Source organism: Medicago truncatula, chromosome 8 (assembly GCF_003473485.1).
Source record: "Medicago truncatula cultivar Jemalong A17 chromosome 8, MtrunA17r5.0-ANR, whole genome shotgun sequence".
Taxonomy (NCBI): domain Eukaryota; kingdom Viridiplantae; phylum Streptophyta; class Magnoliopsida; order Fabales; family Fabaceae; genus Medicago; species Medicago truncatula.
In genome coordinates, this window is record NC_053049.1 from 47,658,925 (window position 1) to 47,684,828 (window position 25,904).

Below are 25,904 nucleotides of genomic sequence, written 5' to 3' on the forward strand. Positions count from 1 at the left end.
TTTTATTCTTATTTTCCTTACATTTAAAAAAATAACATATGAGTACTGCATAATCATATTTTATAGGAGTATTACTTTTACACTTAAAATTAAAAATGTTGGAGAGGTGAGGGTGCACTGAGAATAAACACAACTCATTAAACAAAATCACATTCACTAAAATCTTAATACAATGAATATATGAGTCTCATTTAGTGCATTACTAATCAAAATGAGATTAATTAATTACTCAATAGTTGAGTATGTTCCTAACATTAGTGATCATAATTTGTCATTTAAAACATTTTGAATAATTCTTTTCAAGAAGAAAAAAAAAAGGATTTCATGATAATTTTTAAAAAGAATAACTATTTCCTTATATAAGTTTGCCAAACATATGCATCATAAAATTCTCAACAGGTATCAGGATTCAGGAAGAGTCACTTACAATGGTCATGAACTGTCAGAATTTGTTCCTCAAAGAACATGTGCTTATATTAGTCAGCATGATCTTCACCTTGGAGAAAGACAGTGACTTCTCCGGGTGCTGCTTGGGAGTTGGAACAAGATATGACATGTTGACAGAATTGTCAAGACGCGAAAAAGAAGCAGGTATCAAACCAGATCCTGAAATAGATGCTTTCATGAAAGTAACATCAATAGAAGGTCAAGAAACAAGTCTTGTTACATATTATATTCTCAAGGTTTGGTTATGCTATTACTTTTAAAGTTGATTGATTTTTAGTCAACAATAATCCAACTTTCTTTCATCTAATTTATTTGTATAATACATAGATTCTTGGGTTGGAAATGTGTGCTGATAAGTTGATTGATTTTTAGTCAACAATCATCCTACTTTCTTTCATCTAATTTATTTATATAATACATAGATTCTTGGGTTGGAAATGTGTGCTGATATTTTGGTAAAAAAATCTTACATAATCTGGTGGGCAAAATAAGCGTTTAACCACTGGTAAGTGTCGTGTGCTTCTCAAATTGCAAGTCTTTATAGAATAATAACAATATTGCATAGAATCATATTCATTTTATCAATTCTCAATCTCAATTCATAAAAACACAATGCAGGTGAAATGTTAGTAGGACCTGCAAAAGCACTCTTTATGGATGGAATTTCAACTGGTTTGGATAGTTCCACAACCTTCCAAATTGTCAGGTTTATGAGGTAAATGTTTCATATCACGGATGTTACTACGATAATCTCACTTCTGCAACCTGCACCAGAAACATATAACCTTTTTGATGACATATTCCATTTGATTCAGTAACTGTTGAAGTGGATTACAAAATCAGGCACACTAACATATTCATAAGGTTTGTCCCTTCTGAACCAGTACTGCTCTTGATCCTTTCTAGAAGTTACCTCTTGTAAAAAGTCTGCAATTCTTTCCTTTCTGGGCATTTGAAGCCCACACTTTGAAAAAAATCTAGAACACTCTCCCGAGGACCTTGATAGACAATCTCACCTTCGGAAAGTAATATTATGACATCAAAAAAGCTTTCTAGATTAAAACCTTTGAAAAAACATTTTTGATTGCAATATTATTCTATCATTTTAATTACTATTTTTTTACTGGCAAAACTTCAATTATGTATCTAAAAGCTTATTTCAGGTTTTTCCGTCAACTACTGGCATTCTTCTGTGTGAACCAAATGCCCCTACCCCTTTTCCGGTTCATTGCTGTAATTGGAAGGACAAGAGTTGTGGCTAATACATTTGGTTCCATAACAATTTTAGTTATTTTTGTTTTAAGTGGATTTACTGTTTCAAGAGGTAAGTAGCAATTTCTCTTTATACATCCATAAATATTACTAAAAAATATTTCAATATTAAATGAGATTTCTAATTTTTCATGTGAAATAGATTCTTTTTATCTAACCACTGCAAACCTTCTCTTCATATATAGATGATATTGAACCATGGATGATATGGTGCCATTATGCTTCACCTATGATGTATGGAATGACTGCAATAAGCATCAATGAATTTCTAGACAAAAGATGGAGTGCTGTGACTGTGAGATCTTATTCTTGTTGATATAATCATTGTTCTTCAACCTTATAACATAACTATCAATTAATTACTGATTTTTCACTTTTCACAGCCTAATATTGACCCCAGAATTGATGAACCCACGGTTGGGAAGGCCTTTCTTAAGGCCAGAGGCATATTTACAGAAGACTATTGGTATTGGATATCTATCCGTGCTCTTATAGGATTTTCTCTATTGTTCAATGTTTGTTTCATTCTCGCTCTAACTTACTTGGACCGTAAGTTTCCATCTTATCTTTTTTGATTTTGCATTTTTGCATCTGTAAAATCTTGTTTCTTAAATTGTTATATTATAATCTTTATAACTCAATTAAAAGAGAGGATTAGAAAGGAACACTAGAAAGAGACCTATTAGATAACCATATCAAGAAAAGCAAAGCCACCAATCTTGCAACATGGACAACTATTTGAAAAATCGTTATAAAAAAAAAAAAAACCTCTGATATCACTTTGAAATTAAATTGCAGCATTCAGAAGCTCAAAATCTATCATAGTGGAACAGGAAGACAATAGGGAAAGCACAACGAAGTCCTCCTCAGTAGAAAAAACAACAGGAGATATGACAGAAAGTTCAGCTTCAAATGTTGAATCGTTTGAAGGAAATAATAAATTTTGTTTGAAAATAATCCCTAAAGTGCCTAATGTATATAAAAATAATAAATTATTCTTAAAATTCAAAATTTCCATCAAGTTAGTGCCTACTGTTATGTACTGATGTGATACTAGGGACTCGAGAGACGGATTTTATATCATTCATGGACTAAATGGATTTCATTTAATTTAAGGACTATTTGTTATTTTCATATAGTTTAGGAACTAAATAGGAGAAAAGTGATACTTGAAGGACTAAATTATTATTTTACTCTACTCTGCTATTAGTCAAAAGAAACACCGATTCTATCCTAAAATAATTTTTACCTTAACCAAAACGAGTAGCTTATTTATCTCTATTTCAAGTGCACACCATTGATATGATTTCTGCGTAATTTTTTTATACTAACATACAATTTACCATAATCATTCATGCCAATTGGAAATGAACACTAAGATAATTGTGATTACTACAGGTGTTGACATGGAAGTAAGAAACAGCACGAATAGCTCAATTCCTAAAGCTGCAAAGAATGCAAAATTCAAGAAGGGAATGGTGTTTTACCCTTTCAGCCTCTGTCACTTGTTTTTGAAAATGTGAATTATTACATCAATATGCCCAATGTAAATTTATACATCTTTATTCAGTGAACATTTTATCGTTAGCTTTGACATTTGTATTTTTCTAGCTGTGAATATTTGGATTTGACATTTATACTTAAAATACATAATGATTAAACATTGAGGAGTAAAAGGTATGTGTGAGTATGTACATGCATGTGTGCGTGCATAATATTGTTTATGACGTGTGTGATCAAAGATTTTTATTATCACTAAAAGACAAATAAAATAAAGTTGAACACAGAAATTAACTTTACATGAAAAAAAATTGTGTAATAAAGTCATCTTACTTCAATAGTAATTTTCAAATAATTTTGAAAATATATTAGAGTATCACAACTCCCAAATGTCACATTAGTAATTTATAATCAGGAAATGAAGACATGAAGAATTGAAGAGAACAGACTCTACTAAGAGACATAAGTGGTGCTTTTAGGCCTGGAATTTTAACAGCATTAGTTGGTGTAAGTGGTGCTGGAAAAACCACTTTGATGGATGTGCTTTCAGGAAGGAAAACTAGCGGTTACCTTGAAGGAAGTATTAGCATATCAGGTTATCCTAAGAACCAAGCAACTTTTGCTCGGATTAGCGGTTATTGTGAACAAAATGATATCCACTCTCCCAATATTACAGTTTATGAATCTCTTCTGTTTTCTGCTTGGTTGCGGCTCAGTAAAGAAGTTGATATAGAAACAAGAAAGGTATGTTATTATCAAACAAATTTTCATGTTTAACACCCTCTCATATGCTCTTATATCCCCCCACCTATTCAGTCAGAAACTTGACATTTGACAGTTATAAGATAATTATGCAAGTTTCACATGCATTAAGGTTGTTTTATGTGGTTAGCGAGGAATCAATTATTTGTCCCTAAACTCCATGCATAATGATAAGAAAAATATCAATTAAGATGACACTCAAACAGCTTATAACAGTCTACAACTCTACTTATTATCTTCAGATGTGTTGTAGTATGACTCAAAATTTGATGGATGGAGAATATTGTTGCTAAAAATATAAAAGATTTGTTTCAAATATATTTTGTGCTGAAAATATATTTATGGACAATAAATATATTTTTGTATTGTATGAAGAACGATTTGATGCAAATATATTTTGAAAGGGAATATTATATTTTTTATGCTAATATTCTTTCACTGAAGGAGAAAAAAAAAAGTATCTTCAGTGTGGTATTTATTCCAAATTTATGAGTTATACTTTTACTATAAATATAGACCTTGTATCAGAGCAAACTTTGAGAGAGATAGAGGGGGCTGAAACAAGGGTTTAGAAAAGCAACAACGTGTAGAGTTTGTCTCTTTGGAACAAACACTAGGTTTTGAAGGTTGATTCACCTTGGGAAACACTATTAGGATTGAGTCTCTCGGTTACGGGAAGAGGCTGGGACTTTGGGTAGAATTAGGCGGGAGACTTATTCCTGTAACCCATTGATTTCTCTTTTGTAACGCTACTCATCATATAGTGGATCGGAGGGCTGCTGTCTCTCCCAGACTAGGTCAATTTGGACCGAACTGGGTCAACAAATTCTTTTGTGTTCTTCTCTTCTTTGTGTTCTTCTTGCCATTGTTTTCTACTTTTGGCTTGTATTTAATTGTTCCATACACTTTGTTTTGGTTGCTTGATTATCTCTTGCTCCACACATCAAGTTGTTATTGGTGTGATTTTTCATTGAATTCGCAACAAGATGTTTATCGAGGAAGTTATAGAGCTAGTTGAGTTAGATCTAGCGAGAAATTTCTTAGTCGGCTTTCCTGGAATAGATGGCTTATCAACCGAGTAGAGAAAGAGGTTTACCATTTGCTGTAGAATTGGTTGCAAACCCTTCCATTATCTTTATGAATGAACCAACGATTGGTCTTGATGCTAGAGCTGCAGCAGTAGTTATGCGTACTGTTAGAAACACAGTTGTTACAGGGAGAACTGTTGTGTGCACAATTCATCAACCAATTCTCTGCAGGTGGCAATTGAAGTAATTTATGTAGCAATCCAAAGTAGTCTCTAATATATTCCAATATCCTTTACTGGATGTTTGGGTTCCCAAAAGAAATTTTTAACTTGCGGTTGGAACCCAAACATCGGTAAAGGATATTAGAATATATTAGACTTTGGATTGTTACATAAATTACCTCAATTGCCACCTGCATAATAATGTAGTTGTTATCAGATCTGTGTAATTTTGCTAATTTATCTTTGTTAATTAATGTTGTTTTAGGTGAAAGGGTTGTGTAGTTTTACCTGACCAATCGCAAGTTGACAATTGTCTTCCTTTTTGTATTTGCCTATGGCATCAAGTTGTTAAACTTCCAGAAAAGATAATCAATCACACACGGAATGAATGAATACCCTTCTTGTATTTGTCGGTTGAAACACACACCTCTAGTTTTTTCCTCCAAGTGACACACATCCCTTAGAGTATAATGTGGTTTGTTCTGAGTTAATAAACCACAGATGCAGCGTTACCTTGTGGCATCAGTGTGTTCTCCTTCTCCTAATTAAATTGGTATTCTCGTTAAAAATCAAACAAAAATACCTAACAGGTTATTACCTTAAAGTTCCCACAACAACAAAAATAACCAATAAAAGAAGGAATGCATAAATTGTGAGTATTTTAATTTGGGTATAATATAGATTAACTATTATAAGAAATTTATCTATCTATATTGACTAAAAGAAAGACAATTAGAAAACCATAAGAAAGGCGCAAAATTTTAATTGTGAGGATGAATGGGAAGTTTGAGTTTGAGTTAGCATCAAGAGCAACAACAAAGATACCACAACACTGCATCTTCATCCAAAACTTAAAGAATGTGTTTGGATAAATGAAATTTCTGAAGTAATGTCATTTTAGCGGTTAATTCAAATTCTTATTTGGAAGTTCTTATTTTCAAAATGAGTATATTTTGTCAGGAATTTAAAATTCTATCATTACTGTTTTTTTTTTTTTTTGGTAGTGTACATGGATTGGGTTTTGCCAATACGGAATCAGGACCAAGTAGTGAACCCCAGGTTGGATTTGGGAAATAACCAATATACAATTAAAATCTCTTCATCCAACACTTTTCGCTCTCGCCCGGCAGCCTTTCCCAAAATACCCCTGCGTTAGTTAACTAACGCAGGTGTAAATTTATGTGTTAGTTACCTAACGTTACGCTACTTAATTAATGCATGTGTAAAGCACTGCGTGAGTTAACTCACGCTAGTTCATATCTGCAAAAACTCATCAGTAATTGAAAATCATATCTGCTATTGCTTTTTACTTTTGTCAGCAATTGAAAAATCAATACCCCTGCTTTTGTTTGGTGTTGTAGAATTAATGGGCTTCACGTGTATGAATTGATGGCTTGTTTCTATAATTTTTATCAATTTATTTTGGCTCTATCTTTATATGAATTTAATGCTCAAATGAAAGAAGAAATACGTGAGTTAATTGATGGCCAAATGACTTAATCTTCATAGTTAACAAACACATGATGCTAGAAAACGAAAGCAGAAAACGAGAGAAGAAACAACAAAGAAATTGAACTAGCGTGAGTTAACTAACGCGGCGTTAGTTAACTCACGCGAGGGTATTTTTGACAAGGCTGCAGGGCGCGAGTGTTTTGTGCTGGGTGAAGAGCAGAATTCTTAAAAAGTTCATCCAATTGCTACCTACTGCAAAACTTCAAAACCAACAATTGCTACCTACTGCAGAAATTCACCCAATTCCCAATTACCAACCATTAACCAATGATCTTTTGTGAGTGTCTTGCTAATTTGGATTCAATATCTCGTTACTGAAGGTTGATCGGCAACGACACGAGCTAATACAAAGAATGGGAAGGAGCGTAAAAACGTTTTCCCAACAAACTGTTGTACACAATGAATGCTAAAATGAAGCTTGACAAAAGGTTGATGCCTTCATCATTGAGATGCTAGAGTAGTACTAGGAGTCTCCTGCTTGGTATCAACAGGGCACCCTCCCTTAGCAACTGTGGCAGCAATTCTGTTTGGTGGCCAATAGCGTAATACTGATCTACCTATGATATTCTTGGCTGGCAGGGGACCCCTAAGAAAATTGCATTTAACATTGTAAGGAAATAACTCATAAGATGTAAGAATAGTGTACATAATGCATATAATATAATTCAAACAAATTTTACCAGACATGGGAGTCGTAGCTGTTATTGCGGTTGTCTCCCATCACAAAAACGGAGTTCTCAGGAACACGCTGCAAAAGCAAATAATATTATTAAACTAAATACAAATTCAACTAGTTCTGAACTTTTGTGCAATGACAAAAACGATCTGAGCTCAATGATCACGCCTTAAACACAATCAAGCACAAGACAACACAATAGGACGACCAACCCTCATATGCCTGGCCCAAATTATCTTCATAACCTTTGTTTAGGGCTCATCCACCACAGCGTATATATTAAATTTGATTATGCTTTCTTGACATAACTTCGTCTTTTAGTCCATTCTCTCAAAGAATGACATGTGTAATTATTCCAAAAATTGTTTTGCACATTAATTACGCATAGGACTAATAAAGAAAATAAGAGGAAAACTGAGTACAATATAAAAGGGTAGAACTTACTGTGGGTTTCATCTCATACTTCGGTTGTTCATTGATAAACTTCTCATCCCTCTCAACCCCATTAACTATTAGATGCCCATTACGGACCTGCAAATAATTCAATTGCTCACATTTAATACACCAAGGCACTGAATCAAACACAACAAGAATCTGACTCAAGTTTTTTTTTTTTGAAGAAATTAAATTAGTCCACCCAAATTAGCGCCGGGGAGAATTGAACGTGAGACCTTGAGGATAAGCACACTCCAAGGTCTCAAGCCAACACCACCAGATCCACCCAAGTGGGTTAGAATCTGACTGAAGTTACAATTGAATATTGATGAAATATACTACATTCATGCAGATTTCAAACTTCCAAGTGCAGGTAACAGACAGTGAGCATAAGTCAGTTAACCAAACCTTAATCGTTAAAACAGATTAACCTTCCACTAAAAACTTTAATCAAGCAAGAGGAAAAATAAGTCATCGACAAACAAAAGATAATGACAAGACCTTGAATGACGTTAGCTCAACAAGGAATTGAACAAAAAGCTAAGCATGAATGTTCATCTCCAAATATCATACCTCTACGACATCACCTTCCTTTGCAACAACACGTTTTATGAAAACATCATCATCAGTGTACCCAACTTCTTGAAGGACTGGAGGGCTTTTAAATATCACGATATCATTTGCACACGGCTTTCTAAAATAATATGAAACCTGAAAACATGAGGATTTATCATTACTAAGAGATGCATCATAAGTTCATAACAGAAAGTCTAGTTGACATTTGATGTCAAATCTATTAAAGGGGTATAGCCATAAATCCACATGATTCTATCCAGTGAGTATTTGAGTTTTGAGACTTGCAATAACAGTTCTCAAGACAACAAATAGCTACAGCTATGAGACTGTTATCAGTAAATAACTAAGCCAGCAATTAATATGCTTCAACAACATGAACTAAGAATTAACCGATTAGTATGTATGAAAATCAATATTGTATCAAATTAGTGCACTAAGAAATACAATGAACAAAAATCTATGATGCACAGCAAACTTGAAACATAATATATGTTCTGAAACTGAATCAACATTCAAATTGCCAATACTCGCACGAACATCATAATCTAACCATTCCATGTAAACTTATTTCAATCAATTCAAAATTAGTGTTTGGAAAATGAAAACAACAACTCAGCCCCCTTGTTCTCTATCCCTGTGAATGTTACAGAAAAGCCACTGAATATAGAAGTATACCCATATTCCAACAAATAGGTGAAGTTTTTCAAATGGAGAAGCATCTAAAATCTACAAAGAGATGCACCATTATAGAGAGTCTATCTAATTGGATGCTGATGTCAAAACCTATAACAATAGCATGGCCATATCTATTTACTTGAACTTGTATGAATCACCGACGCAAAACACGTTGATACCGTAAATAATTTGAGAAAATGAAATATTTGAATGTAACTACATGTGTCGGTATTCGATCAGACTTGTCTTCAATCATAAGTGTCGCCGCTACTTTATACTTTTCATTTTCGATCTGAAAATGAAATATTTGAACTAAACATGTCTTCAATCTAAAGTGTCGATGCTACAGCCTACATAGCTTAGTGTTTTTATCTCATTTGTCTTTTGGAGTAATTAAATACAACATGAAGCAAATGCAAAGCCAGTAAGAAGTTCTTGGATTGAAATGAAGAAAAAGAGTACCTTTTCAGCAACAATTCGATCTCCAACATCATAAGTAGGATACATTGACAAGGAAGGAATGAACCTAGGCTCAGCAATGAAAGTACGAAACGCAAGTGATATAGCAAGAGCAGCAAACACAGTTTTCGCATCATCAGAAGTAAAATTCAACCAATCAGGAAAAGGTCCCGACGACTCATTTTTCTTATCCACCTCCCGGTCACCACCACCACCGTCGCCGCCACCTCCGCCGGAGTCTTTCAAAGCTTTACTACATGGAATTCTACGGCGAAGAGTTGAAGAGGTTTTGTAGAGATGGGGAAAGGTAGGATGAGAGCGTGGTGGAGAAGAGAGTCTTCTTGAATTAAAATGGAATTTAGGGAATTTGATTGGATTGAAGAGATGAGCATGGTTGGAGTTTGGGGTTTGAAGTGAAGGGAAGATAGAGAATGATGATGGCATATCTAACAACAAGAACAGTGAGTGAGTGACTTTAAGTGTTTGAGTTGAAATGAAACCTGTTTGAGATATTGTAAAATCTTTGTACGGCTAAGATGGGTTTTTGTCTTTTCCCTATGCACTCACTGTCTCTTTTCTTTCTTGTTTCTCAAGTTTGTTTTTTGGTTAAATATCTTTTTGGTCCCTATAAATATACCAACTTTTCGTTTTAGTTTCTTTAAAATTTTCCTTCAACTTTTAGTCCTCAAAAAATTTTCTATCTTCACTTTTGGTCCCTCTTTTAAAGTAAACTCATATGTAGAATTCACATTTTTGAATAAAAGTTTGCAGAAAAATTTATAATATTATAAGAATCTCTTCTAAAAAAATTTAGAATTTTTCAACAAAACATGAATTTAATATGAATTTTTATATTTTTTATGGTTAAAAATTCATATTAAATTTATGTTTTGTTAAAAAATTCTAATTTTTTTTGGGAAATATTTTTACAATATTCTACACATTTCTGCACAATTTCATTAAAAAAAAATACTAAAATTAACTTAAAAATAGGGACTAAAAGTTGAAGAAATTTTTTAGAGGGACTAAAACAAAAAATTGATATATTTATAGGGACTAAAAACATATTTAACCCTTATTTTTTATATTTATTTTTTGGAATGATTTTTTTAACATCAAAATTGTACATTGATGTTGGTTACTCAAGAATTAATTTGTTCCACCAATAAAATTGAACTTAGATTCTAAATATTTATTTTTAGTTGGAATCCATTAAATGATTTGGCTAGATTAGGTTTTATTTGTGTTTATTTACTTTTTGAAATTTTTGTATTGAATCATCAAAATGGTATGTCTCAAGAATGAACTATTATACCTGTAAAATTGAATTTGATTTCTAATAATTTGTTCTTAATTGAAGTTCATTAACCATTTCAAATTAATGGTTTCATTAGGTTATATTGTGTTTACTTTTATTTGTCATATAAGACGTGTAAAATGTTAAAATATAAATATATTTTTTTATGGAAATATTAGTAAACTTTCAACTATTTTTTCTTTATTCGATTTTACAATATTGTGGTTAAACTCTCTTTCGAACGGATAAAACAATAGTAGGTGACAAAACTTTCCCTCAATCGATCAATGTGATAATAATACTCCTTCCGTCTTAAATTGTAAGACGTTTTGGCCATTTCATACGTATTAAGAAATATAATTAATATTGTGTGGGGAAGAGAAATTATGAGTTGTTTTACAAAATTATCCCTAATAAATGGTATGAAAAAGATAAATGAAATAATTGAAAGAAGAGAGAGTAATTAATAGTTAAGGATATAATCGGAAAAATAACATAAATATTTCATTGGTATTGTAAAGCTACATATAATTTGGAACAATTTTTTTTTCCAAAGTGACATACAATTTGGGACGTATGACTCTTGGACATAAAGTCTTGCTATATTACTTAAATATGTTTCTATCAACAGTGGTGGATCCAAGACCCTGATCTAGGAGTGCAAAAAATTCCTGTGGATAAGACGTTGTAAATTTAAATTTAAATTTGATTTGATTTAAATTAGAAATTATGATTAAATTAAATTATTTGATTAGGTAAAAAAATAAATAAATGATAAATTTAGAAGGAAAAACCACACCAATACATAATATTTATTATGACTTTACTAAAACATAAGTCTGTCCAATGTGGATGGCCTATAGTGGCTTATTTATTGTTTTTTTAGGGGTATTAATCAAATTTATCAACAAACAATAAATTTAGTAAACAGTTCAATCTCTCCTCATATAAAGTGTGATTTGATTTGACTGAAATGGTTATATTCATTCACAGTAACACAAATCAAACAATTCTGTAGCCTTGCATCTTGTGCATTTCATTGGAAAGTAAATTTTACAACACCACTATGGCAAAACTGAAGTGTAATTTCTGATTTCAGAAGTACATGAATGAAACAAATAAATATATTCAAAATATGATTTTGTGTTTCATCACAAATCAACGAGATAACCACAATTGAAAGTCACCTCAGCAACGTATTCACACTAATCTGCAACAGTCAAGTAAAGGCCTAATAATCTGATTTTGAGTTTGATGCCTACTTACAATCAATGGCTGTACTCCATATGAATTTTTACGAACAAAAACCATCGAAACGGTAGCATTCCGCACTGTGCCATATGTTTTAACTATCATTTGGCTTTTTATGTTGGCGTTATTAGAAGTTCTTTCTGGCTGAGCTACCACTATATCAGGCATTTGTAGTAGATTATTAGATTGAGAAGCACCAAGTTTCTGCTTCTTATAAATTCTATCCAAGCTCTGCCCTGGTATCTTATCAAAACTTTCATCGAATTCAGATTCTTCTTCTGAACCATTTAGAATTCTGTTGGCTTCTTTAGAAAAACCAATGGCACGCCAAGCATCTGCGACCAGCTCGATGGTGGACATTTCAGGAGCTACACCACTTTCTTCCATAGTAACAAGTAACTCTTCTGCTTTCCACGGTTGTTTTGCTTCTCCATATCCCCATATTAAAGTTTCATATGTTTTCAAATTCAAGGGAGTTCCCATTTCGTTCATTTTCTCGTAAAGTCTAAGAGCGCAATCCATTTTGCCAGCGGCACACCACCCACTAATGATGGTAGTGAAGATCACAACATTTGCTTGTAAACCGTATTTGGTCATCGAATTCAGAAGAGCCTCAGCTTTATCTGGCTGCCCTGCACGTACATAGCCTTTTGCAAGGATGCTATAAGCTTGGATGTCCGGTTCTATCTCAGCCTTCACCATGTCATCAAATATCTCCTCACAATTGTCCATAAGCCCCGATGAACTCCACGCATTCATGATGGTGCTATACGTCACTACATCTGGCTTGATCCCAAATTCTTCCATTAATGTCAATGCCTGGCCAGATTTTACTGGTAGGTTACTATCTTTATCACAAATCAAGATACTGACTAATTAAAGGCCAGCATGATATAACGAGTATAGAAAATCAATTTCGAAATAGGTGGTTGATATCTTGGAGTATTAATCTTGCTAGTCTTATGAACCCATGTAATGCACAGGGAGAAATTGAAAAGAGTTAACATTAGGAATGGTTTATAATTTGATGTGTTCAATTACTGAGCAACAACAATGTCTAACCACCTCTCAGAAAAAGAAGAAAAAAAACGACGTTTAACCATAAATCATAGTATAACACATTACACCCTTTTTTGTGTGTGGACATTTCACATTACACCTACATCAATGTTGTGTATGAACTATGAACTGTAAAATATCTTTTTTATAAAGCTAAATATAACACCAAAACACGTCAATAATGTTTAAGAAAGCAATGTGAATCCATAATATGCTATATCAAAAAAATGAATTATGGAACTGTCAAAAATAAATAAATGAATTATGGAATGTCAAGAAAAAATTATTGAGTAAATAGTCACTTTGGTCCCTAACTTTGCACCTCGCTGTCACTTTAGTCCCCGACTCAGGATAAACTACAAAATAGTCCCTGAATGTGTATATCTGTTATCAGTTTAATCCTTACCGTTAAAAAATTCTGTTAACTACCGATGTGTCAATTATAGGGACCAAATTGAAAGTAAAAAAAATATTTCTTATTCATGATAAAAAACCAGAAAAAAGAATATTCATCTCTATCTTCATAAAGATTTTATTCTTTTGGGTTTAAAGATGAAAAACTAGATAAGTTAATCATCGCAAACACAACAGAAAAACCACTACAGAGTCCAAAAGAAAAGGCCTAACCTGCAGCAAAAACTGAAATCATCTTTCTTTCTACCAATTCTTGATTTTTTTCCCCTGTTAACATGTTCTATTAAAGATAGACCATTGAGAATGTGTTTAGGGATGCCATTTTGAAGGTTGAATTTGAGCAACCAAAAAGTACAGATTTTTCAATTCTATTGCCTAATGTTGTAGTCTTATATGAGTAAAAAGGTAATTATAATTGAAAATTTCAAAAAGAGACACAACTTTGAAATTGCAAAGATAGAGATGAAGGTGATAAATATTCTTTTTTTGGTTTTTTATCATTAATAAATTTTTTTTTTTTTTACTTTCAATTTGGTCCCTATGATTGACACATCATGAGTTAACATAGGTTTTTAACGGTAAGGACTAAACTGATAACAGATGTGCATATTCAAGGACTATTTTGTAGTTTATCCTGAGTAGGGGACTAAAATGACAGCGAGGTGCAAAGTCAGGGACCAAAGTGTCTATTTACTCAAAAATTATTCATAAAGAGCAACACAAATTTAGGTAGGGACACATCAAACACATAATACCTTCAAAACCTGTTGGAAAAAAATACAAACAAAGGTGCCCATGAATATGTCATTATATCAAATGGATGTTGACTGACAAATATGCATACTATCAAATACCAGAACTTACCTCCTCTACTCCATCTGTGTCTGTAATGTCTAAATATCCTTTGATAAGGGAGTTGAAAACTACAGGATTTGGATGCACTCCAAGCTCCTTCATTTTGTATAGAAATCTCAAGGCTTCTGTCATGTTACCTTCCTTACAATAACCGCGTATTATGATACCGCAGGTTCGTTCATTAGGCTTCACTTTGTTATTATACTGCTGCATTTTCAATATCAACCTTTCCGCATTATCTGTCTCACCATTCTGAGCAAACGCCCTCGCCAGTGTGTTGTATGTGACAATGTCCGGCTGCATGCCAGAGTTCACCATTTTATGCATAACATTCCATGCCTCTTCCAATTCATTCTTGGTACACCATGCTTGGATGAGAATATTATATGTTCTCTCATTCGGTTTCACATTTCCATCCTGAATCATCATCTCTAGCAATTTCATGGCTTCATGAGGCCTTCCAACAATTCCGAATCCTTTAATGAGAGTATTAAAAGTACTAGTTGTTGGTTTGCATCCGCATTCCTTCATTTTTCGAAAGATTTTCATGGCTTCATGTACCTTACCGGAATCAGAAAAAGCATTGATCATGGCATTGAAAAGAATTGAATCTGGCTTTACTCCATTCTCTTCAACTTTAGAAAGAAGGGAAGGAATAGAGTTGAAACGCTTTAGACGCGTTAGGGCAGCCACAAGTGTTGTGTATGTTATAATAGTTGGCTTATGTCCTTCTTCAGTCAAACTATTGAAGATGGTCACAGCTTCGTGCGGTTTCCCTTTTCTGATCAAAGTACTCATCAGTTTTGTTCTTGAAATAACCGTTTGACAACTGTTGCTCCCCATACAGATAAGACAGCGGGATTCATCGCATGTTTCTTCTGGATTAGAGCTTGATTTTGATTGATTGTTCTTGTATTGCCTCAGCTCCTATTTCAGAATTGCCAAAAGTTGAAGATTATAGGCAATATTTCTATACATCTTGATGATTATCTTTAACACTAACACGTGACAGTCATTGGGATCCAATGCATAAATCAAAGATCAAATAAGTTGCAGGCCATCACTTATAATAACTGAATTTTCATCCCTAATACCTAAGATGTGGATAATTATGCAATCAAAACATATTAACATTTTGATATATACACATGAGTACATGACCATATTTACTATTTAGATAATCGCAAATTATTCTAGTTTTAAATGAGTTTGGATCACACTCCTAAAGCTAGCTCAAAGGATTAGAGTGCCCAAGCACATATATACATCCAACAGCCTGGGAACCTTAGCAAAGTGGAACTCCAATACAACTTCAATATCTAGCACCTTAGAGCACAAAATTTGAGATTGAGATCATCCTAAAGTTTCTGAGAGAACCTGATGTCATATCATTGCCAAATGTGAGTGAGAATCTCATATTGGATGAAAAATGACATGAAAAAGCGTTTATAAGCAGGAGACATCTCTCAGGTGGCAAGTTGATTTTGTGCGGTTAAGTTAGGTCCAAACAAAACGCTACGATGGTAATGAAGCCTATCTAAGATTCGTTGAGACTATCTAAACTATCTTCACAATTTAGATGCATATTATACTTTTTATGATAAGATGAAGGAAAAGCTTTTCTTCATACTCCACGTCTTAGTAACCTAAAATTCAGTGTTATTATGATCAATGAATCCAAGAAATAGTAACTCGAGTAGTATATTTCTACAAACGTCTAAATGTTCACTATCATAGTGATTATTACAGGTCACATCTAAATGCATATTGCAACAGAGATGATTTTCTGATATTGTCACTAGAAAAGAAAAAAAGTTAAAAAGATGACAGTACAATGGCTAATAAATCTTTAGCGTTTTGATTACTCATGAGGGCTACCTTCTGGCTGCTATCCATGACAATGAATAGATTTGATCAGATTCTCAGAAATCTCTCTTGACTCCTGCTTCTGAAAGCCTCGGATTCTGGCTGCAAGACTAGCTATATTACTATCATCATCATCATCATAAGGACATGTCTCATTCAAAACTACAAAAGATAACCAACCAGAAAATGTTATCATCAACTGTCATATTAAAAAAATACAACGATTAACAAAAGGAGCTCACAACATTAATCCATATATGAGTGAATTAATCTTGAACAAACTATATTATATGCTACATATTTGATGACATAATGGTAATGTTTACAATTGTTATGAAGACAGGTAAAAGTAGAGGTACCTATCTGAGTTGAAGCGAGGTTCTTAGACAAGTTGAGTGTACATAGTTAGAAACCAATTATTATGTCATGGTGCATGTAATGTGATTAGTGAAGAAGAAAGAATAGCATTGATTTTAGTGGGTTTCGTGTGTATGGCATACATTGAAGATTCTTATCCACAAATATTTATCTCAATCAGATTTCGGGGCACTTTTTTGAGGCTGTCTTGACAAAATGACAATAACAAGCTCATCCGTGGAGTGGACTAGGCCACGCCAGCATCTACTCACGAATCAAACTATACCACGTAATAAATAAACAAACTATCAAGTGTATATATATATATATATATATATATAGTATACAAATCATTTTCACCATCCATCAATTACAGTTTTTTTTTGTTTAAAACAATTACAAATTAACTTTTGTGAGACTTTTAAGATATTTGGCATGTAAGTCAATATTTTTAATGTTGTGCGAATATATGATTACAATTTATTTCATCAAGTTTAAACTCTAATGAAAATTTACGACAAATATAAATATAAATAAAATCATTTTTTTTTTTAGATTTTAATTTATACATAACAAAGTAATTTTTTTTTATTCTAAAAATTTAGCAATGAAACTCACAATCCAAAATATTCATGTGTAATTAATCATTGATCTATAAAAAGAATTTCTTGAAAAAAAATCCCTTTAAAACCAAAATAAAATTTATATGTTGTTGTAATAAACAACATTATTATTAGTTTCTTTTTGATTTTTTAAGGGAAATGAGTCTTTGTAAAACAGAGTTAATTTAGTGGAAAGTATGTAGTAAAATTCAATCAAATATTGTCTAACACATTATACAAGAATGGAGCTAAGATTCTTCTGAATAATCCATAGTTTGGTGGAGTTCATTGCTCATTCATTTATTTTGATATCAGTTTTTTATTTTATTTTTTATTCTGAGATAGACACAATATTAGTTTATTAATTTAAAAAAAATAAACCCTCTTTTAAATATCTTAGGAATGGGTTAAGATAGTTCGACGCTTAAAACGAAATTTAAGTTAAGGTTTGTAGGTAGACAGACACTGGTCTAATATCCAACGAGAAGCACCGAATTAATCTGATCTCAGTTAGGTTCCCATGTCGATGATATTGAGGGCATGGAATTGGTATCAGAATAGCCTCTCCGTTCATCCGGTGAGAACCCAAGTCGCCACCTCCGGCGTCCTTTGGGCCGTTGGAGATGTCACTGCTCAGTACATCACTCATTCAGCAGCTGCATCTTCATCTTCTAAAAAGCGTCTTCAGTTATCTGCCACTGTATGTCTTTTAGCACTACCCATCTCTCTCTCTCTCTGTAACTACCTAAAATTATAATAATATTTATATTTGCAGAAAGCAGCAGATGATAAATTTGTCATCGATTGGAGACGTGTTGCTGTTACTAGTATGTTTGGAGTTGGTTTTGTTGGTCCTGTTGGTCACTTCTGGTATGTCTTTTTTCTCATTTTCATACATTTATTGTTGTCATGGATATTGTCTATGTTTACTTTTACATAAATCAATCCTTCAAAGGTAGTTTGTTTAGAGTTTCCACATTGAATTAGATATTGACCTGAGAGCGACTTTACATCATTTTACAAGCTAATTTTATATGGGTTGAATTTGGCTCAACCTAGATTCTAAGATGGTATTAGAGCCTATACAAAATCTGTTGTTCTACCCGCTTGAGTGTGAGGGGATGATTCCTTCATCTTACAAGCCTGTTTTCTTGGATTGAATTTAAACAAATCCAAATTCTAAGAGTAGCGATGATTTCATAAGATTTTGGTTGGGTTCTGCTTTGAAAGGGCTTTCATGTCATTCAGTTTACTAAGAAGCTTGGATAATAGCTCTTCTAAATATTATAAACAAACTTATAATTTCCTGCTGCAAAAGGATTTTATGATCACATTGAAGTTGAACAAACCAACCTTCATCTCTTGTAGGTATGAAGGCTTGGAAAAATTCATAAGTCACAAGCTTCAACTAATGCCACAAACTGCGCGATCCGTAGCTACAAAAGTTGCAATGGACGGCTTGATTTTCGGTCCAGTACATTTGTTTGTTTTCTTTAGTTACATGGGATTGTCTGCTGGAAAGACTATTCCTGAGGTGAAGGAAGACTTGAAGAGGAATTATTTCCCAGCCTTGGTTTTAGAAGGTGGTGTGTGGCCAATTGTGCAGGTTTTTAATTTTCGGTATGTTCCTGTCAAGTACCAGCTTCTGTATGTAAACCTGTTCTGCTTGCTGGATAGTGCTTTCTTGTCTTGGTTGGAGCAACAGAAAGATGCAGCTTGGAAAAAATGGTTTCAACCATTTCATTCTGCAAATGGAAAAGGTGGTAAATTATGATGAAGAGACTGGAAACAACGGTTTACACCATTTCATAATTTTTCCTGTGATGTTTTAGAAATTGTAACAGATAGATTCATAGGTTGACTGTTTGTTTTTATTCAGCCCCCAAGATGTTCTTCAGTTTTAATGATAATATCTGATTCCTGATGAGATTAAAAGAGTATATACTTGTAAATACCATACACATGAACAGAATTTAGAACTTAGTAATTAAGTAATGGTGGAATTCTTTGGTTCAAGCTTCCTAGATAACTCTGTCTCTCCCTTCTTTGCTTGGTAGATTTCAAGCTCTGATGCACTTTGTTCACAGGGGCTTCTCCTTCATCTCCTTTGAGCTCCAAAATGGAGTCTTTCGGTTTGTTATATCTACCGTAAAGCTAATAATTGTGTCAATTAGGGTTGAGTAATTCAACCGGTTTGAGTTTAGTGTTGAAGGAGTTAAATGATCAATAATTAAATCACGATGAAGGAGAAAATACGAACATAAGTAACACTAATATTTATCTAAAAAAAAAAGTGTCAATTTTCTTGCCAACTTAGGTCATCTTAAAAGCTTTATATGACTACTATGAAAACACTCCAACTTCCAATATCTACTCAAATTAGCAAAATTAATGGTGGAATTGCTTGCTCTCAAGGAATTTTTTTTTTAAATTCTTTGAGAACTTGTACTGTTGAATACAATGCCCTCGTTTCATGAATAAGGCGGGGGTCCGTGTTAAATGGACTTGAATCTCACTCCAAAAAACTTTCTCAAAGGGTAAAGATGTCCAAACACATATATACATCCATACAACTTCAATAGTCTAAATCTGATAGCAACGATGCCAAAACTTGAGCATCTTGGCAATGTTGCAAAATGAGAAAGAGGTGTTTTGTGAAAGAAATTGACACGTAAAATACATTTATTATTTTTCTTGTTAAGACATGTAATTGGAGCCTGAAAAGGTTGGAACAGTTGATACATTAATACCGCGTGCATTGCAGAAAGACCCTAATTTAAAACAGAGTTGAGTTGATGACACGCACCTGGAATGATTGGCGATCCCTTTTGTTTTAAAGGACCTTGAGTGTGGTTGCAAAGCATGCATGGTTTCTTTGGCTCTTTTCAGTTTTCACTATGCTGCATTAACAAACGACCTATAATTTCAGGTTTGATCACATGTTCTTTCTCTTTTACTACTTGCCACTAGAAATTTATTATTCATTCTATTAAGAAATTTAGTTTATATTAGTAAAGTGGCGACTCACAAGTTGAAACCATAACCAGTAACTGTATCTCACAAGTCTAGAATCTCAACTTATTGAATTTAATAAGGAGGTTTCGACCACTTTATCTTCTTTGGTATCTAACTTATTAATGTTCATGAATTTCATTAAAGGAGTTTTATTTATTTATATGATTCACTATTGAGTTTCATTCGACAGTTTCAATCTCCTTAGTGACGGAAAAATGGACTCCAATGGCAAAGAAGAAAATACCTCAATTCGTATCAACAGATACACACTCCTCTGTGCTCTTCTCTCGTCAACCAACTCCATTCTCCTCGGCTATGGTCACTCACACTCACTCACTATTTTCTTTCTTTATCATTTATTTTTATTCATTTTAATTTCTTCCGTTTTTCTATTTTAGGACTTGAATCGAATTAAATTGTTACTATACTGATAATAATGCATTGCAGATATTGGAGTTATGAGTGGAGCAAGCATGTTGATAAAAGAAAATCTAAAAATCTCACGAATTCAACAAGAAATACTAGTAGGCAGCCTCAACTTGTGTTCCTTAATCGGATCACTAGCCTCCGGAAAAACCTCCGACACTATCGGACGACGCTACACAATCGTCTTAGCAGCAGCCACATTCTTAATCGGAGCTATCTTCATGTCACTTGCACCTTCCTTCCTTTTCATCTTAACCGGTAGAATGATTGCCGGCATTGGTGTTGGTTATGCACTCATGATTTCACCTCTCTATACGGCAGAACTCTCCCCCACCACCACACGTGGTTTCCTCACTTCGCTTCCTGAAGTATTCATCACTCTTGGAATTCTCATTGGTTATGTAATCAACTACGCTTTAACAGATCTCCCTATAAACCTTGGTTGGAGAATCATGCTTGCGATTTCAGCTCTACCTGCGATTTTAATTGCTTTTGGTGTTATTTTCATGCCTGAATCTCCTCATTGGCTTGTTTTCAAAGGAAGAGTTTCTGAAGCCAAACGTGTTCTTCTTTCACTTTCAACTACTCCAGAAGAAGCTGAACTAAGGCTTCAAGAAATAGTAAAAAACAAAAATGATTTGGCCCATGGGCCTGGAAATTGGATTGGTCAAGGTGTTTGGAAAGAGCTTTTTTTAAGGCCCAGCAAGCCCATTAAGCGTATGTTGATTTCTGCTATTGGGATTAATTTCTTCATGCAAGCATCTGGAAACGATGCCGTTATATATTACTCACCGGAAGTTTTTAAAGCTGCTGGGATTCACGGTAAGAAAAAGCTATTCGGAGTTAATGTGATTATGGGCTTGTCAAAGAGCTTTTTTGTTTTTCTTTCGGCGATTTATTTGGATAAATTTGGGAGGCGGCCTCTTTTGTTGATTGGGTCGTTTGGTATGGCTGTGTCGTTGTTTGGGCTTGGTTTCGGCTCAAAGATTCTAGAGGGTTCAGGGAAGCCTGTTTGGGCTGTTGTGGTGTGCATTGTAGCTGTTTGCGCTGATGTTTCGTTCTTTTCTATTGGGCTTGGGCCTATTACTTGGGTTTATTCTTCGGAGATTTTTCCTATGAGGCTTAGAGCTCAAGGTTCGAGTATTGCAATTTCAGTGAATCGGTTGGTAAGTGGAGTGGTGTCTATGACGTTCTTGAGCATTTCGAAGAAGATAACTTTTGGGGGAATGTTCTTTGTGTTGGCAGGAATTATGGTGGCGGCTACCGGTTTCTATTATGTTTCTATGCCAGAGACCAAAGGCAAGACATTAGAAGAAATGGAAACTCTCTTCGTTGAGGATGATGATGATAATAATAACAATAATAATGAGAAACAGGGTAGTCACGATAAGGGTGTGGATAAAGGAGTTGTTTAGGGGAAGAAATGTGTTGGTAAGTATGCTCTTTGTACATGTTATATAATCAATCTATGTCAGTTACTAGCAATTGCATATTTGAATTTAGTTCATTTATAGCTAGACCAATTGTATTTGTGGATTGAAGCATTTACGAAATTGTTCTTGAAACTACCAATGTTATGAGAAGGTGGCATAAGCAATTGAACCATCATAAATTATTTTATAGGTCTCATTGCAGTTCGTCCTCGTATGACTCATGCTTCGGTGCTTGTAGATCTACATCGATTTTTTTTTTTTTTTCGGTGCTTGTAATCTAATGGTTGAATCATGGTCTTGTTTCTTGGAAGTTAAAAAACAGATAGATGAAATTGTCTTGAGTAAACTAAGAATATGTTATTCATTATTTCTCATATCTTCAGAGAAGACAATCGTTGTGCCGACAACATTGCTTCCGTTGGACTCCAAAATATATGATTTGTTTGGTGGTGGTGGTACTCTTTCCCTTCTTGTGTGTTCAAAACTTGTTTAACTAAAATAGGTTAAAGCTTCTTGATTATCGTTTCTGCTAATGCATTTCAAAGGATCAATCTTTTGTTCGATTTGCATGCCATTACTGTCTAATGGGATCAAGCTCCAAGCTACTAGTCTGCTCATGTACTTGGAGAAGGGTGCATAACAAGGAACCATTGTTGAGGAAACCACTAAAGTTGCTGTCATTCTGAAGGCATAGAAGGGGAAATGGAGACTACAAAAAGCTAAGTTACTCATTCCTCAAATAAAACACCTAGGCTTTGTTCACGACACAAAGTGTTTAGTATGGTCATAGACACAAGATGGACAATGGGTTAGGGTCCTTTCAGGGGTATTGTTGCAATTTGAATTGTAGTATTATATATATATATATATGCCTTGTAACATTGTAAACTATTATTCATTCAAGTGATGTATATATGCCTTGTACTTTGTAGTCGCAGAGATATGCACACTTGATCGAAATGCATAAACAAAGACCGTGTTTATTGCCTTACGATTTATGTTTCTTTTATTCTCTTACTACAACAACAATTGTTGTAGTAACACATAGTCTCCAAATATCACGCGATGGAACAACAGTTAAGTATATCTCTTAGCTTAATATGATAAAGAAATGGTCTATGAAGGGGTAAAAAAAATCGATAAAAACTAAATCACATTTAATTCATTTGAATTGAAGTTTATAAAGGAGTCATTCAAAGAGATTCACATATAATTTAATCTTTGAATGAGATAGTTTTTTTCCTTCTCAAAACCGATCCAAATTGCAACATGAACCTCCCTAATTTCCACTACAAGTTCAGTAAATATTCATTTCCAACTTTACAACTTACTGAAATCTATTTCTATGTTTTCTTATTTGACAAAATTCCATTTCTATAGTTGTGGTATGTTCTTTTGTGGATATGTTTCTTCTATTGTTTTCCTTCATGTTACACGTTCTTTGAGTCATAATATTATAAATAAGTTATTGCTGGGACTGTTTTTATTTATTTTTATTTCCCTTTTAACTGAACCCCATCACTCTGATTAGGGTAATGGAAAATGACAGCCTCCTATTTTTTTTACCCCTTCATAGACCATTTCTTTATCATATTAAGCTAAGAGATATACTTAACTGTTGTTCCATCGCGTGATATTTGGAGACTATGTGTTACTACAACAATTGTTGTTGTAGTAAGAGAATAAAAGAAACATAAATCGTAAGGCAATAAACACGGTCTTTGTTTATGCATTTCGATCAAGTGTGCATATCTCTGCGACTACAAAGTACAAGGCATATATACATCACTTGAATGAATAATAGTTTACAATGTTACAAGGCATATATATATATATATAATACTACAATTCAAATTGCAACAATACCCCTGAAAGGACCCTAACCCATTGTCCATCTTGTGTCTATGACCATACTAAACACTTTGTGTCGTGAACAAAGCCTAGGTGTTTTATTTGAGGAATGAGTAACTTAGCTTTTTGTAGTCTCCATTTCCCCTTCTATGCCTTCAGAATGACAGCAACTTTAGTGGTTTCCTCAACAATGGTTCCTTGTTATGCACCCTTCTCCAAGTACATGAGCAGACTAGTAGCTTGGAGCTTGATCCCATTAGACAGTAATGGCATGCAAATCGAACAAAAGATTGATCCTTTGAAATGCATTAGCAGAAACGATAATCAAGAAGCTTTAACCTATTTTAGTTAAACAAGTTTTGAACACACAAGAAGGGAAAGAGTACCACCACCACCAAACAAATCATATATTTTGGAGTCCAACGGAAGCAATGTTGTCGGCACAACGATTGTCTTCTCTGAAGATATGAGAAATAATGAATAACATATTCTTAGTTTACTCAAGACAATTTCATCTATCTGTTTTTTAACTTCCAAGAAACAAGACCATGATTCAACCATTAGATTACAAGCACCGAAAAAAAAAAAAAAATCGATGTAGATCTACAAGCACCGAAGCATGAGTCATACGAGGACGAACTGCAATGAGACCTATAAAATAATTTATGATGGTTCAATTGCTTATGCCACCTTCTCATAACATTGGTAGTTTCAAGAACAATTTCGTAAATGCTTCAATCCACAAATACAATTGGTCTAGCTATAAATGAACTAAATTCAAATATGCAATTGCTAGTAACTGACATAGATTGATTATATAACATGTACAAAGAGCAAACTTACGAACATTATAGCATATAAGCTAAATAATTAGTTTGTAAATTATCAATATTATATTGCATTTTAACTTATATTATCTATTATCTATATGTAATATACTTTAGAGCCCTGCCATTTTTTATACATATTTAAAAATCTATGATTATGTATTAATAATTTACGTATATTTTAGTTTACAATTGTGTAATTTCTCATTTGTTTTACATCTTTTTATGCTTATATTATTTTATTAAAAATCACCTAATTGAAAAAAAATAATTAAAAATAACATAAATTAATATTATTTTAAAATTAATTTTGGAACCAATAAAATTCATGTATGATAAGTTGAAATAATTTTTAATGAGAATGAGTTTTAAATACAATTAAAAGGATAGTTTAGTCTTTACACATTCAAAATCAATTTTGATTCAAATTATCCAAACAACATCAACCCACAAGAATCACTTTTAATAAAGTGTATCCAAACATAAATCAATTCACATTCAACTCACTTTTAACCAAAATCAATTTTCTCCGTCACCATACCAAACACACTATATATGGTTTGTGCCAATCTCAGTGGTACGTGTGAAATTTGAAGCATTATACAAAATTACAACGTGTTGTGTATGTATAGCCAATATAAAAGACAAGCTCATGAAATTATGTAAGAAGAGAGATAAAAAGAGAATACTACATCAGAAATTAGGACCATACGTCACGTACCAGATGTCAAACACTAACATCTTCCCTTTGCTTTCATTGACAATATAATAAGGTAACAAAATTTGGGTTCAGAGAACCTTTTTATATAATGATAGGCAGAGAAAATCAGAGTAAGAAATCAATGTAATTTGTGATATTTTCTTCTTGTCATTCTTGAATTCATGTGAATTTTGAAAAGTGGAATGTAACTATCCCATAATGTCTGTTACCCCTTGGTAGGGCATTTGAAATAAAAGGGTAAGGGCCACTCTCATCCATGTGTCCTTATCTACTTGGAACCTTCCACAACTTTGAGATGCTTTTCCGAGAAAGACCTTGACTTCACGATTCTAAGGTCTTTTTTTAAAGTAAATTAAAGGGTAATTGT

At 33.4% G+C, this 25,904-nt stretch overlaps 6 protein-coding genes across 10 annotated transcripts; 4 read left to right on the forward strand and 2 right to left on the reverse strand.

Annotated features, from left to right (window-relative positions):
* The first annotated feature begins 428 nt into the window (after positions 1 to 428).
* On the forward strand, positions 429 to 3,333 carry LOC11412887 (pleiotropic drug resistance protein 2). Its single transcript, XM_039829201.1, has 7 exons — positions 429 to 645; positions 1,263 to 1,311; positions 1,611 to 1,771; positions 1,905 to 2,014; positions 2,103 to 2,268; positions 2,518 to 2,649; positions 3,118 to 3,333. The coding sequence occupies exons 1-7, from the start codon at positions 429 to 431 to the stop codon at positions 3,240 to 3,242; spliced, it is 960 nt and encodes a 319-aa protein (XP_039685135.1). The 3' UTR covers positions 3,243 to 3,333.
* A 420-nt stretch (positions 3,334 to 3,753) lies between these two features.
* On the forward strand, positions 3,754 to 5,256 carry LOC120577592 (ABC transporter G family member 39). The gene is made up of 2 exons (XM_039829202.1): positions 3,754 to 3,963; positions 5,044 to 5,256. Exons 1-2 carry the CDS (start codon positions 3,754 to 3,756, stop codon positions 5,254 to 5,256), a joined length of 423 nt encoding a protein of 140 aa, XP_039685136.1.
* Positions 5,257 to 6,943: 1,687 nt separating this feature from the next.
* LOC11417003 (chloroplast processing peptidase) lies at positions 6,944 to 10,069 on the reverse strand. Its single transcript, XM_003630744.4, has 5 exons — positions 9,567 to 10,069; positions 8,427 to 8,564; positions 7,863 to 7,949; positions 7,423 to 7,490; positions 6,944 to 7,328 (listed from the first exon to the last, which is right to left on the reverse strand). Exons 1-5 carry the CDS (start codon positions 10,005 to 10,007, stop codon positions 7,184 to 7,186), a joined length of 879 nt encoding a protein of 292 aa, XP_003630792.1. The 5' UTR covers positions 10,008 to 10,069; the 3' UTR covers positions 6,944 to 7,183.
* A 1,754-nt stretch (positions 10,070 to 11,823) lies between these two features.
* Positions 11,824 to 16,838, reverse strand: LOC11417004 (pentatricopeptide repeat-containing protein At5g21222). Of its 4 annotated transcripts, none has more exons than XM_039829343.1 (4): positions 16,665 to 16,838; positions 16,318 to 16,407; positions 14,449 to 15,366; positions 11,824 to 12,930 (listed from the first exon to the last, which is right to left on the reverse strand). In XM_039829343.1, the coding sequence occupies exons 2-4, from the start codon at positions 16,333 to 16,335 to the stop codon at positions 12,061 to 12,063; spliced, it is 1,806 nt and encodes a 601-aa protein (XP_039685277.1). In that variant the 5' UTR covers positions 16,336 to 16,407; positions 16,665 to 16,838; the 3' UTR covers positions 11,824 to 12,060. The 4 variants fall into 4 exon arrangements, with proteins under 4 accessions (XP_039685277.1, XP_024627747.2, XP_039685276.1 ...); XM_024771979.2 differs by having other exon boundaries at positions 16,318 to 16,467; XM_039829342.1 differs by having other exon boundaries at positions 16,318 to 16,504.
* Positions 16,839 to 17,684: 846 nt separating this feature from the next.
* LOC11416735 (protein SYM1) lies at positions 17,685 to 19,204 on the forward strand. Its single transcript, XM_003630746.4, has 3 exons — positions 17,685 to 17,964; positions 18,040 to 18,134; positions 18,633 to 19,204. The coding sequence occupies exons 1-3, from the start codon at positions 17,785 to 17,787 to the stop codon at positions 19,036 to 19,038; spliced, it is 681 nt and encodes a 226-aa protein (XP_003630794.1). The 5' UTR covers positions 17,685 to 17,784; the 3' UTR covers positions 19,039 to 19,204.
* A 209-nt stretch (positions 19,205 to 19,413) lies between these two features.
* Positions 19,414 to 23,129, forward strand: LOC11415749 (probable polyol transporter 6). Of its 2 annotated transcripts, XM_039829304.1 has the most exons (4): positions 19,414 to 20,193; positions 20,470 to 20,597; positions 20,727 to 22,136; positions 22,329 to 23,129. In XM_039829304.1, the coding sequence occupies exons 2-3, from the start codon at positions 20,495 to 20,497 to the stop codon at positions 22,118 to 22,120; spliced, it is 1,497 nt and encodes a 498-aa protein (XP_039685238.1). In that variant the 5' UTR covers positions 19,414 to 20,193; positions 20,470 to 20,494; the 3' UTR covers positions 22,121 to 22,136; positions 22,329 to 23,129. The 2 variants fall into 2 exon arrangements, with proteins under 2 accessions (XP_039685238.1, XP_003630795.1); XM_003630747.4 differs by having other exon boundaries at positions 20,727 to 23,129.
* Positions 23,130 to 25,904: the final 2,775 nt, after the last annotated feature.

Bases quoted from the DNA above. Each gene is read 5' to 3' on its own strand.
- LOC11412887 (XM_039829201.1), top strand. From the start codon at position 429: ATGGTCATGAACTGTCAGAATTTGTTCCTCAAAGAACATGTGCTTATA. The intron at 1,312-1,610 runs GTTTGTCCCTTC...AGCTTATTTCAG, and splicing joins CACACTAACATATTCATAAG to GTTTTTCCGTCAACTACTGG. The intron at 2,269-2,517 runs GTAAGTTTCCAT...ATTAAATTGCAG, and splicing joins CGCTCTAACTTACTTGGACC to CATTCAGAAGCTCAAAATCT.
- LOC120577592 (XM_039829202.1), top strand. From the start codon at position 3,754: ATGGATGTGCTTTCAGGAAGGAAAACTAGCGGTTACCTTGAAGGAAGT. The intron at 3,964-5,043 runs GTATGTTATTAT...TTCCTGGAATAG, and splicing joins TTGATATAGAAACAAGAAAG to ATGGCTTATCAACCGAGTAG.
- LOC11417003 (XM_003630744.4), bottom strand. From the start codon at position 10,007: ATGCCATCATCATTCTCTATCTTCCCTTCACTTCAAACCCCAAACTCC. The intron at 8,565-9,566 runs GTACTCTTTTTC...TCATGTTTTCAG, and splicing joins ATCGAATTGTTGCTGAAAAG to GTTTCATATTATTTTAGAAA. The intron at 7,329-7,422 runs GTAAAATTTGTT...CAATTTTCTTAG, and splicing joins AGCTACGACTCCCATGTCTG to GGGTCCCCTGCCAGCCAAGA.
- LOC11417004 (XM_039829343.1), bottom strand. The intron at 12,931-14,448 runs GTAAGTTCTGGT...AAATCTGGCCAG, and splicing joins ACACAGATGGAGTAGAGGAG to GCATTGACATTAATGGAAGA.
- LOC11416735 (XM_003630746.4), top strand. From the start codon at position 17,785: ATGTCGATGATATTGAGGGCATGGAATTGGTATCAGAATAGCCTCTCC. The intron at 17,965-18,039 runs GTATGTCTTTTA...TTATATTTGCAG, and splicing joins GTCTTCAGTTATCTGCCACT to AAAGCAGCAGATGATAAATT. The intron at 18,135-18,632 runs GTATGTCTTTTT...CATCTCTTGTAG, and splicing joins GGTCCTGTTGGTCACTTCTG to GTATGAAGGCTTGGAAAAAT.
- LOC11415749 (XM_003630747.4), top strand. From the start codon at position 20,495: ATGGACTCCAATGGCAAAGAAGAAAATACCTCAATTCGTATCAACAGA. The intron at 20,598-20,726 runs GTCACTCACACT...AATGCATTGCAG, and splicing joins CTCCATTCTCCTCGGCTATG to ATATTGGAGTTATGAGTGGA.